Source organism: Mustelus asterias, chromosome 3 (assembly GCF_964213995.1).
Source record: "Mustelus asterias chromosome 3, sMusAst1.hap1.1, whole genome shotgun sequence".
NCBI lineage: Eukaryota > Metazoa > Chordata > Chondrichthyes > Carcharhiniformes > Triakidae > Mustelus > Mustelus asterias.
This window is the reverse complement of record NC_135803.1, coordinates 139,744,729-139,757,363: the sequence shown is the minus strand read 5'-3', so window position 1 is coordinate 139,757,363 and position 12,635 is coordinate 139,744,729. Positions and strand designations below refer to the sequence as shown.

Here is a 12,635-nt window from a genome sequence, read left to right as displayed (position 1 = left end):
AGAATACTGTGTCGAAGTGTAGATATTATTCCAACTCTCTAGTTCAGTTGCCTGGTATTCTCGTGTATGTTGCTGAAGTTCACATTATGTTGAGAAGTCAAAGTTACGATGATGGGCAGAGACTAAGCTTGTATCTTTTGTTTGCAATTTATTGCATTTGGTTAGTGGATCCCCTTGTGTCAATGTGCATGATGTGACCAGTTCATGTTGAAGCCATTTGCAGAGTTGCCTCATTTGTAATAAGAGTAAATTGCATAACTGAACAAGCTACCTCATTTCAATACTCTTAAAAATCTGTCATGTCACAGTGAAAAATATCCTGGTCGATTTGAAACGCTTCATCATAATGTGACTTCAAAACATTCACCAACCTAATTTGTGTGTATTTTGTTTGATATTTATTGACACCAGTTTTTTGAGAATAAATGTTTGCATGGATAATAGTCTATAGAAAACTAATTTCAGCAATTGTCCGATTAAAAACATTGAATTTATAAAAACACTGCATATACGTTTTACATGGATATATTCTGTCATGTTATGTTAAAGTTTGAAGTAACCCAGAAGGTAAAGTATGTTAAACACGATTAAACTGAAAATCTGTGATTGAAATCCTAATAGAACATGACATCATGTGCCTAAATGTGAAATATACTTCTTTGATTGAGTGTTGTTTTTTTGTAAAATGATGAATTCTGTTGAACAGCCAACAACTTTGGCTTAACGGCTTGTTTGATTGAAATGAATTACAGTCATGTTAAGATTATTAAATTGGACTTGTTTATCTTAATTGTTTAGCAATTGATATTTATATTAGTGATCTGAACGTCAATATTATTACCGGACTATTTTGAAGACGGGCATCTTTAATACAAATATCATTAGTTTCTCATTATTTTAATTCATATAAAGGGGAGTTGCAGATTACTACTTGAAGTTCTGAAATTATCTTGAAATAGTATTTGTATTTCATTTGACGACTTTTAAATATTTGCCGGATTTTGCAGCAAAGTTAGTATGGATGTTATTTTAATTCAGCCTTTGACTATGTAATAACATTTTTGATAAACCACGTAAATGTTCTATTTTAGGCTGTACCTTATTAATTCCCCTGTTGTGAGAGCAGAAAATTTGCGTTTTAAGGAAGAAGGAGTGCGAGACGTTCTGAAGGATGTTTTCTTGCCTTGGTACAATGCATATAGATTTCTTATTCAGAACGTTCAGAGATTGCACAAGGTACAGGAATACATCTATGTGAAATTCTACAAATTGTTCACTTATTTATTATTAGTGTCACAAGTAGGCTTACATTAACACTGCAATGAAGTTACTGTGAAAATCCCCGCGTCGCCACACTCCGGCACCTGTTGTATACATAGCAATCTTGACATTTGCTGAATTGTTGGTTTGTTTCATTACACTTGCATGAAAGTATATAGATTAAAATATTAGCTTAAGGTCAGAATTTATAGCTTTAAATATTAAAAAGTTAAAGTACAGCGTAAAGTCTACTGACAACAGTTCAGTTATTTTTAAATCACTGCTACATTTCTCATTCCAGGAAGAGGGTATCCAGTTCCTTTTCAATGAAAGCATGGTTGAGGACAGTGACAACATTATGGATAAGTGGATACTTTCATTTACACAATCTCTCATTCAGTTTTTCAAAGCAGAAATGGAAGGTAATTATAAACATGAAAATGTAGTTTAAAAAAATTAGAATCCCATAACTATCTTTTGGTTTTCTTCCGTATTCTTTCTCAGGGTATTTTGTACAGGGTTCATAATTTACTTTTTACAATCTATGTTCAATAATTTGAACCTCAATTAAGGCGCAAAAAAGATCATTGATTTCATCCAACTTGCATAATAAGCCCAGGTCCATATTTACTTTTTTTTAAAAAAAGAATAAGAATAAATCCTCAACTAAATTCATGTCTCTGTAGTTTTTGCTAAATCCTGTGTTTTTCCTTTGTGATTGTGATTTTAAATTGTCCTACATGTCAGCCATGGTTCAGTTGGTAGCACTCTTGTATCTGCAGAAGGTTGTGGGTTCAAGTCCGACTCCAGGGACTTGAGCTCAAAAATCAAGTTTGACATTCTAGTGCAGTACTGAGGGAATGCTATGTTGTTGGAGGTGTCACCTTTTGAATGAGCCATTAAACCAAGACCTTATCTGCTCTCTCAAGTGTGTCAGGGTTTTGCCTAGCAGCAACAGTAGCAAGAATTTAAAAAGGCCTGAAAAGTAGAAATCCATATAACAACAGTAACAAGAATTTAAGAAGGTCTGAAAGATAGAAATCTGCTAATTTTCAGTAACAACCAGCATTTCCATGGGCAGGCAAGCCTCTAAAAGTGATTATTGCATTCCAAAGGCATGAGAGCATCTAAACATGATCAGGTGTGAATTGCTGCAGGAGTCAAAACAGATTACTTAGATGACTGCTATAGAAATATTAAGTTCCGCAAGCAGAAACAGTGTACCTAAGTGACTGGATGATTCAGGGCTATACTAAGCTCCACAAAAGGAAAACATTGGAGATATGTAGACAGCTGACTTTCAAGTAACAAAATAACAAAAGGGGAAACAGTATAACTGTTACAGAAGCAGAGAGTTCAGTCCGCACCTTATAGCCGAAGCCAGTCCGTAACTCACAGCCAGGAGATCCTGTAACATCTTTTACTTCTCAGAGATGCTACGGTGTTGAATCCAAGTCTTGGAGCCAAGGCATTGCAGGAAAACCTACGTAAAGGCAGTTTATAGTTCTTGAGGCTAAATTATAGCTCTTGGGGCTAAAAGGATCAAGGGATATGGGGGAAAGGGGGGGATCAGGATATTGAATTCAATGATCAACCATAATCAAGATGAATGGTGGAGCAGACTCGAAGGGCTGAATGGCCTACTCCTGCTTCTAATTTCTATGTTTCTATAGTTTAAATATCTTTGCTGGCCCAGGAAAATAAGTTCCCAGATTTGATCATCAGCCCTGTTGTGTGTGGAACCATCACGGATTTGACTTAGAGTTATTTAATTTGGATGTGGTTTGGGAAAGAGAAGTCTTAGTGAGTTCATTGAAACATCATAGATATATTTTGGAACAAGGGATAATTTCAGCATAAACTGTGTGTTGTGTTTAGCTATTCATGTACTTAAGTATCTTAGAGTATTGTAGTCCTTTTCGTTTTGTATTTTTCTTTTCTTTTAATAAATATTCTTTAATAGTTGTTTATACAATGACTGGACTAGTTCCTCACTGGGTTACAAAAAAGCTATACACCACTATGAACCGGTGTTTCATGTTGGGACACCCTCATAGGTAACATCAGCGTGGTTCATGACAAGTGAACAGAAAAAAAATCCATACAACTATTTCAAAGAAGAACAAGGGAACTCTTCCCTTGTGTCCTGGCCAATACTTATCCTTTAATAGGTATCGCAAAAAACAGATTATCTGGTCATTATCACTTTGTTGTTTGTGGGACCTTACAGTGCAAAAAAGTGGCTGCTGCATTTCCCACACTACAATTTCACTTCAAAAGTACATCACTAGCTGTAAATGTTTTGGGGTGTCCTGAGATGTGTTACTTTGTAACATGCAATGAAGCTTGTCTTGCATTTATATTGCACAATAAAGGGTGATATTGATTTCCAAATGGCCATTTCTAAATAAATGTGAAACAACCTTATCCTTGAGGAAATCTATCCACTGCCCTTGGAACTGTCTTTTATTTGACCTACCCTATTTCTGCCACAACATCTAACTGAGCTAAAGCAGAAGTCTGATTGAATGCTGCCTTTGACATGGTGCAATAAAAATAGTCCCTGATCATCCCTTCAACCTCCTACCTCCTCTCATATTCAAGTATTGCGTGCCCCTTGGCTTCTTGGTCATGAAAGGAGCTTTGATCATTCTATTCAATCCACCAATGGAACTATTTCCATTCATGTCTTCACACCTACCTCCCCTCCTGTGCTGTTGAAACTCATATATTGTGCAATTATTACCAATAGGTTTAACTTTTTTACCTAAACTATTAATTTGGCTTACTGAGCTCTACCATGCACAAACACGTCATCCAGAACTTTTCATTACCTCCTGAACATTATCACACTTAAAGTCATTCCAGTATCAAATATATTGAACTCAAAAACATCTTCGGCCTCGCCAGTTTTCTTCATGGTCTCACACCTCTATAACATTGTTCAGTCCACTGTCCTTGGCTGTGCCCTTGACTCTCCCAACACTCGTCTATTGCATGTTCTGCTCCCCCTGCCCCTGTGCTCTGTCTGCTATCAATGCCAGAGCCTTTGCCAATCCTGACCCATTTCTAAAATTCCCACCCTGAATCCCCAAATTTTGATGAATCCCTTCCCAACTCCATAAACCTTTTTAAAAGCAACCTCTCAAGCAATCCTGACTACAACTCCCTTCCAGAAGCACAGACTGCTAAGGGGGATTATGCTATGTTAATTGCATTTTGTAAACTGTAACTTATCAATTAGAAGTTAGTAGTTTATATTCAAGAAAAGTTTAGAAAGAAAATGTTTATAATGCAATTCTCTCCTGACTAGTCATTGCAGTTTGTAAATTTATTGACCTAATCAAACTGAAGTTTGACACTTTGAAACTTGTATTCATAATTATTTATTTTTTAAAAAAGCAATGTTTTATTTACAGTATACAGGCTTTACACCGTGGTGCCAAGGCTAGTCAAATTTGTAGACATGCTAACTAATTGGTATGTGAGAATGAACCGTAGAAGATTAAAGGTAAGCATCTTTCCCTTGGGTAGAAACCATCTATTTTAAGTCTCGTTATGTTTCTTACAATTAAAAGAATGAGTACAATAAGTAGCTCCTCTTGATTTGTATTTGGTTTCTCTTCCCAGGTGATTGAGACCTGGGCACGAATGAGAGTTTCAGCAGTAGTGGGGTCAAGTGCACTTTTTATTAGTGGTGGGAATTAATAGTAGCGATGATAGAATCGCTACAGTGCAGAAGGAAGCCATTCGGTCCATCAAACTGCACCGGCAACAATCCTACCCAGGCCATATCCCTACAACCCCACATATTTACGTTATTAATTTACCCTAACACTAAGGGACAATTTAGCATGGCCAATCCACCTAACCTGCGCATCTTTTGTGTGTGGGAGGAAACCAGAGTACCCAGAGGAAACCCAAGCAGACACAGGGAGAACATGCAAACTCTACACAGACAGTCACCCGAGGCCGGAATTGAACCCGGATCTCTGGCACCGTGAAGCAACAGTGCTAGCCACTGTGCCACCGTGCCGCCCTAATAGATAGAACATCTTTCCATAAAAATACAATTTAGATAACTTTTAAAAGGTTACCATTATTTAACCATCATTGCTTTCTCATTGCATAGGGGGGTATTTTCTGATAATTCTGGTTGCTATTTCTCTTTGATAGGGTGAAGGTGGAGCTACAGATTGCCAAAGGGCTTTGGAGACCTTGTTCAGTGTTTTGTTCTGCATGTGTCGGCTGATGGTATGAAAACTTAACAATGCTGTTAATTTAGAATGCTTGTCTTTGTGATTTGCAAAACAAAACAGTTAAAAAATTGCTCATTTTTTTCAGATGAGGTATTACTATAATTATTCAAAGATTTATTTTCTTCTGTTCCATGTATAAATTGCTTGTTCAAATGTAAAAACAGTGCCTCAGTTGGAACTATTTTAGTGTTTTTCTGATAGGCAAAACCATAATAGTCAAGTGACTAATGTGCCACTGTTGTTGATCTTCTATTCATTATATTTTCTACTTGAGCTCCTGAGAGATCTTTACTTACCTTTTTGCTAGTTTTAAGATCTATAGCTTTTATTGTGATTGAATTTATTTTAGCTAACTGAATAAACATATATCTTTGTGGAGATAGTTAAGAATCTATGGTCTTAATTAAGTGTACTATGAGAATTTTAAAAACTTGTGTAGCAATAGATTCTCTTGATCAGGGAAAAGTATCATAATAACAAGCTTGTCATAACTTCCTTATACAATGAAGCTTCCTATGTTCCTGTATTGTTTATCTGAGCTTTAAAGATGATTTGGGGAAGGTTGGCTACCAGTAACCCAGGTGTTTTATGAATATTGACTGCAAGATATGCTCATTATGCTGCTGAATAGATTATTCGTCCTTGTTTTAAACATTTTATTGAAATAGTGACACTGACTTTTGTTATGTCCACTTTTAGTTCAACTTCTTAGCGATAGGTACAAAGGATGAGCCTGTCCTCAAGCATCCGAACAAGTTGCAAAACTGTTTGCATTCGGATGGGGGTATTTTCTGTTTTACAACAAATTAGATGGACAAATCTGAACATTCATCACTATTAGAAACTAATTTCATGGCACAGTGTTCATACACTTGCTTTATGTCTGCCTTTTTTTGGTTGAAATATGACATCCTTGATCTTTCACTTTTACAATTAAGTTCCATAGTTGTGCTCACTGCTTTACATTATGCCACTTAATCTGTACAATTAAGCGCCAAATAATACTTGAAGGACATAGCATAGTTACTGGCTCGAAATCTTATGTTTTCAATTATGCCTTCAATGTATAAATGATTCTTTCACATTTTTATTGCATCTATTTTGCAACTTAGGAAATTAACATTGCACCATGAATGATTGTTTACTTTTGTAAGAGTTAAGTATTGATCAAGGGTGCACAAAAAAAATTGAATTTCTGCTGTGCCTTCTCAATTTATTTTGTCTGTCAACAGACAAACCTTCAACCTGTCAACAGGTCAACCTTCTCAATTTGCCCATGTGATAAGAATGTATCTTGAAGACTTTAAGAATATTGATTTTGTGGTCCATGATGAAGGAAGATTCACTCACTGACAGCTACCCACTAAACCTTTGCTAGCTTTTGAGCAGAAACTTGCTCAAATCTACTGCTTGATACAGCATAACGTCCACTGCAGGGTATCTGTGAGCTGGACAAGAGACCAAGAAACAGCAAGGCTGTTCAACCAATCCGTACTGAGACATGCATGCCACAAATTTGTGCAAGCATTTGCTGTGAACGCAAATGGCGGCGTGAGTGCAAAATATTGAGAGTCAGAAAACAAGGATCTTGCCAGCAAGATCTCTTTTACTGATTATTTTTTTCCCCGCCCCTCAACGGTGATGTAATGAGATGGGAACCTACTTTCAAAAAATGAACATGTCATTAAAGGGCTTCCCTGCCATATTTGAAATTCCCCCACATTAGAAATTCCCCTCCTTGCCGGTGTGGCATCACGTCGGTGAGGTTTACAACTCCTTTTTAAAAACTGAAATTAGGCAAAGGAAACCTAGGGGGGGGTGCACAGGTAAGTATAGCACCCAGGGGGAGAGGGACATGCCCAGGCAGTACTCTGACAATGTCCCCTTGTCCTGACCCATCACTGCCCAGGGGCAGTGTCAAGGAGGGGCCCCTCTGGGGAGCTCCATTAGGGGCGGGTGGAAGTTCTTAGTTTCCCTGGTCCCACCAGCATTCCAGCATGGTCATGCCTACAGATTTGTTCTGCACGGAGTGCCACATGATGTTGCTAGAAAATCTGGCTCTGCAGTCAGCGAGCTGCACTCCTGCAAAGAACAGAAAATTCCTCCTGCAGTGTCTAAATCAAGAAGTAGAAGGCAAAAGGCATAGGTTGGTAAAGATTGAGAAAGACAAGGAATTGAGAAAAAGTAAAATAAAATATTTAATTGTATTTTGAAATCTTCAGCACAAATGAATCTCTGAAGAAATGAAATTCAATGTTTGTAAAATGTAACTTTCAGGACCAAAGAGTTTGTTGTTAATTACCACTTAATCACGCTTTGAAAACCTCACTTCTACTGAATGTACCAGGCTTATGTTTTCTGGTGTCTTTAGTAGGAAACAAGTGACAAATATCACCATGCTATGCTGCTGTTCACTTCAGTACCACTCTTTCAACAAAGTTCTGTCACAGCACAGTTTGTACAGGTTACCTCTGACAACAATTTCTGGTTTCCATATTTGCACATGGTCAGACACCAGAAGTTGTTCCGTTTTTTTCGGTCATAACAATGAACACTGTTAATGTTACAATCCCCATGGGGAAATTTACCAAACTACCTCCGAATCAAGAAATTATCAGACAAGATTTCACATTTTGTAAGTTTAAAATAAATCAGAATCAATATAAATTAAACATGGAGTTGACAGGCAGATCACTTCCGTATGAACAATGGATTATACAGGGGATACATTAAGAAGTCTCACAACACCAGGTTAAAGTCCAACAGGTTTATGTGGTAGCAAATAAACCTGTTGGACTTTAACCTGGTGTTGTGAGACTTCTTACTGTGTTCACCCCAGTCCAACACCGGCATCTCCACATCATTATACAGGGAATAGCAGATATAACAAAAATCTCATTGTGGTAGCAGACAGTCCATTTTGCAATAAAAACAGAAAATGCTGGATAAACTCAGCACACCTGGCAGTTTTTGTGAGAGAGAAACGGAGTTAACGTTCCGAGTTCATGTGACCCTTCTGCCCATTTTGCATTTGTGGTCCCAGTTTCAGCCACATCTTCCTTCCAAGCAGAATTCCAGTCCTTTTCCTTCAAGGACTTTGCCAATTTTCCACTGGCAGTGATGTCTGCATAAACATGGTTCAATCTGTACAGTCTTCCATACATGTCCCACTTCTTACCAGAACCTTCTCAACTCCTCTCTTCTCTTGATCTCTGTTCTTCTCTGTGCCACATAACATTCATATTTTAATTTCCTTCTTGTTCATACAGTTTCCAGGTCACATGGACCAGTATTTATTATTATCCAGCATTATAATTGGACCCTTTATAATTGATACCAACTCTTACAAAGTCTTTTTCAAACTTTTATTTAGAATAATTGCAGATTTCCGTAACACTTTTAAATACTTACAAATTCTTCTTACTGCTTCCAGGTCAAAGGCCATTACAGCTAACCTCACCATTATTATCTAGCTAAACCTGGGCCAATGTTGGTACTCAGCATTTGTCAGCATTTCCTGATGTGGAGCTTTTTGTTTAATTAATGCTGTTCCCTGAGAGACATATGGAATGTAGGGAGATGATCATTCAAGCAGTGTATACAATGGCAAAGAGTATTTGCAATTAGTAAAATGGAGAAAAGCTTGGTGTAGGAATGATAATTTCAATGAATGCTTTCATTGTTTTCTTGGTAACTTCTAAATTTTGAAATGGTCATGTCACAGGCACCCTTCACACCATTCATCACCGAACTGATGTACCAGAATTTAAGGCACTTAATAGACCTATCGTCTGTTCAAGACAAAGATGCACGTAGCATTCACTACCTCATGCTCCCACAAGTGAGGTATGACATTATCTATGATCTTATTCCATAAAAAAGTCATTTTATTGTCTCGAATTTTTAAACAAGGTGTAACATAGTACAGCATGAAACTGAATTTGTTAATTTACACTTGGTTGTTATTTTACCAAATAACTGATAAAACTGAATAAATGCCATTTAGATTTGTCTTTGAACAAGCATTTTGAGAAATGACCTCAATAAGTCATCATTGGACTGCATGCAAGTATCAGGCTCCAAAACATTCAGTGTTCTGGTCTATGTCATTTAATTTTCCAATTTTAATCTAGCACTTCAAAGCAAATTGCACTATAAAAACAAGACACGTTCAATGTCACCATGCAAATAAAAGGATAAATGTTATGACTTTGAACCCTTTGTGAAAATTTCGAACAATTAAATAGTAAATTTAAACTGCATTTATTTCAATGCAAGAGGCCTGATGGGCAAGGCAGATGAACTCCGGGCATGATGGGAATGTGGGACTGGGATATTATAGCTATTACTGAAACATGACTAAAGGATGGGCAGAACTGGCAGCTCAATGTTCCAGGGTACAGATGCTACAGGAAAGATAGAACAGGAGGCAAGAGAGGAGGAGGGGTTGTTTTTGATTAGAGAAAACATCATGGCAGTATTGAGAGGGGATATTTCTGAGGGTTCACCCACTGAGTCTATATGGGTAGAACTGAGAAATAAGAAGGGGGAGATCACTTTGATAGAATTGTACTGTAAGTCCCCAAATAGCCAGCAGGAAATTGAGTAGCAAATATGTAAGGAGACTACAGCTAGTTTCAAGAAAAGTAGGATGGTAATAGTAGGGGACTTTAACTTTCCCAACATTGACTGGGACAGCCATAGTATTAAGGGCTCAGGTGGAAAAAAAATTGTTGAGTGTATTCAGGAAGAATTTCTCATTCAGTACGTGGATGGCCCGACTAGAGAGGGGGCAAAACTTAACGTCCTCTTGGGAAGTAAGGAAGAGCAGGTGACAAAAGTGTTAGTGAGGGATCACTTTGGGACCAGAGACCATAATTCCATTAGTTTTAAGATAACTCTGGAGAATGATAGGTCTGGCCCAAAAGTTAAAATTCTAAATTGGGGCAAGGCCAATTTTTGATGGTATTAGACAGGAATTTTCAAAAGTTAGTTGGGGGAGTCTATGGGAAGGCAAAGGGACATCTGGTAAGTGGGAGACCTTCAAAAGTGTGTTAACCAGGATTCAGGGTAAGCAAATTCATTTTAGAGTGAAGGGCAAGGCTGATAGAAGTAGGGAACCTTGGATGATTCGGGATATTGAGGCCTTAGTCAAGAAGAAGAAAGAGGCATATGACATGCATGGGCAGCTGAGATCAAGTGGATCCCTTGAAGAATATAGGGGGGTAGGAGGAGAGTTAAGAGAGAAATCAGGAGGGCAAAAAGGGAACATGAGATTGCGTTGGCAGATAAGGCAAAGGAGAATCCAAAGAGCTTCTACAAATACTCAAAAGGCAAAAGAGTAACTAGGGAGAGAGTAGTGCTTCTTAAGGATCAATAAGGTCATCTATGTGCGGATCCACAAGAGATAGATGAAATCCTAAATGAATATTTCTTATTACTATTTACTGTTGAGAAAGGCATGAATGTTAGGGAACTTGAGGAAATAAATAGTGATGTCTTGAGGAGTGTACATATTACAGAGAAGGAGGTGCTGGAAGTGTTAAAGTGCATCAAGGTAGATAAATCCCTGGGACCTGATGAAGTGTATCCCAGGGTGTTGTGGGAGGCTAGAGAGAAAATTGCGGTCCCCTAGCAGAGATATTTGAATCATCGACAGCCACAGGTGAGGTGCCTGAAGATTGGAGGGTGGCAAATGTTGTGCCTTTGTTTAAGAAGGGCTACAGGGAAAAGCCTGGGAACTACAGGCAGTGAGCCTAACATCTGTAGTAGCTAAGTTGTTAGAAGGTATTCTGAGAGACAGGATCTGCAGGCATTTAGAGTGGCAAGGACTGATTAGGGACAGTCAGCATGGCTTTGTGAGTGGAAAATCATGTCATACAAATTTGATTGAGTTTTTTGAAGAGGTAACCAAGAAAGTAGATGAAGGCAGTGCCGTTGATGTTGTCTACATGGACTTTAGCAAGGCCTGTGACAAGGTACCACATGGTAGATTGTTGCATAAGGTTAAATCTCACGGCATCCAGGGTAAGGTAGCCAATTGGATACAAAATTGGTTTGATGATAGAAGACAGAGGGTGGTTGTAGAGGGTTGTTTTTCAAACCAGAGGCCTGTGACTAGGGGTGTGCCTCAGGGATCGGTGCTGGGCCCACAGTTGTTTGTCATTTATATTAATGATTTGGATGAGAATTTAGGAAGCATGGTTAGTAAGTTTGCAGATGACACCAAGATTGGTGGCATAGTGGACAGTGAAGAAGGTTATCTAGGATTGCAACAGGATCTTGATCAATTGGGCCTGTGGGCTAATGAATGATAGATGGAGTTTAATTTGCATAAATGCGAGGTGATGCATTTTGGTAGATCAAACCAGGGCAGGACTTAGTCAGTTAATGATAGGGCGTTGTGAGTGTCATAGAGCAAAGAGATCTAAGGGTACAGGTTCATAGCTCCTTGAAAGTGGAATCACAGGCGGACAGAGTGGCGAAGGCATTCGGCATGCTTGGTTTCATTGGTCAGAACAATGAATAGAGGAGTTGGGACGTCTTGTTGAAGTTGTACAAGGCATTGGTAAGGCCACACCTGAGATACTGTGTACAGTCCTGATCACCCTATTATAGAAAGGATACTATTAAACTAGAAAGAGTGCAGAAAAGATTTACTAGGATGCAACCAGGACTTGATGGTTTGAGTTATAAGGAGAGGCTGGATAGACTGGGACTTTTTTCCCTGGAGCGTAAGAGGCTTAGGGATGATCTTATAGAGGGCAATAAAATAATGAGGGGCACAGGTAAGGTAGATAATCAATGTCTTTTCCCAAAGGTAGGGGAGTCTAAAACTAGAGGGCATAGGTTTAAGGTGAGAGGGAAGAGATACCAAAGGGTCCAGAGGGGCATGTTTTTCACACAGACGATGGTGAGTGTCTGGAACGAACTGTCAGAGTTAGTAGTAGAGGCGGGTACAATTTTGTCTTTTAAAAAGCATTTAGACAGTTACATGGGTAAGATGGGTACAGAGGGATGTGGGCCACATGCAGGCAATTGGGACTAGCTTAGTGATTAAAAAAAAAGGGCGGCATGGAGAAGTTGGGCTGAAGGGCCTTTTTCCATGCTGTAAAC

At 38.4% G+C, this 12,635-nt stretch overlaps 1 protein-coding gene across 4 annotated transcripts in view; it reads left to right on the top strand.

Annotated features, from left to right (window-relative positions):
- The window catches only part of iars1 (isoleucyl-tRNA synthetase 1), a 212,938-nt gene that overhangs the window by 125,114 nt on the left and 75,189 nt on the right, over nucleotides 1–12,635 (top strand). For all 4 annotated transcript variants that reach the window (XM_078209748.1, XM_078209749.1, XM_078209750.1 and 1 more), the window contains exons 19-23: nucleotides 1,092–1,236; nucleotides 1,562–1,682; nucleotides 4,680–4,771; nucleotides 5,437–5,514; nucleotides 9,244–9,365. In XM_078209748.1, coding sequence (XP_078065874.1) covers nucleotides 1,092–1,236; nucleotides 1,562–1,682; nucleotides 4,680–4,771; nucleotides 5,437–5,514; nucleotides 9,244–9,365 — 558 coding nt within the window. The remainder of the gene's footprint in view (nucleotides 1–1,091; nucleotides 1,237–1,561; nucleotides 1,683–4,679; nucleotides 4,772–5,436; nucleotides 5,515–9,243; nucleotides 9,366–12,635) is intronic.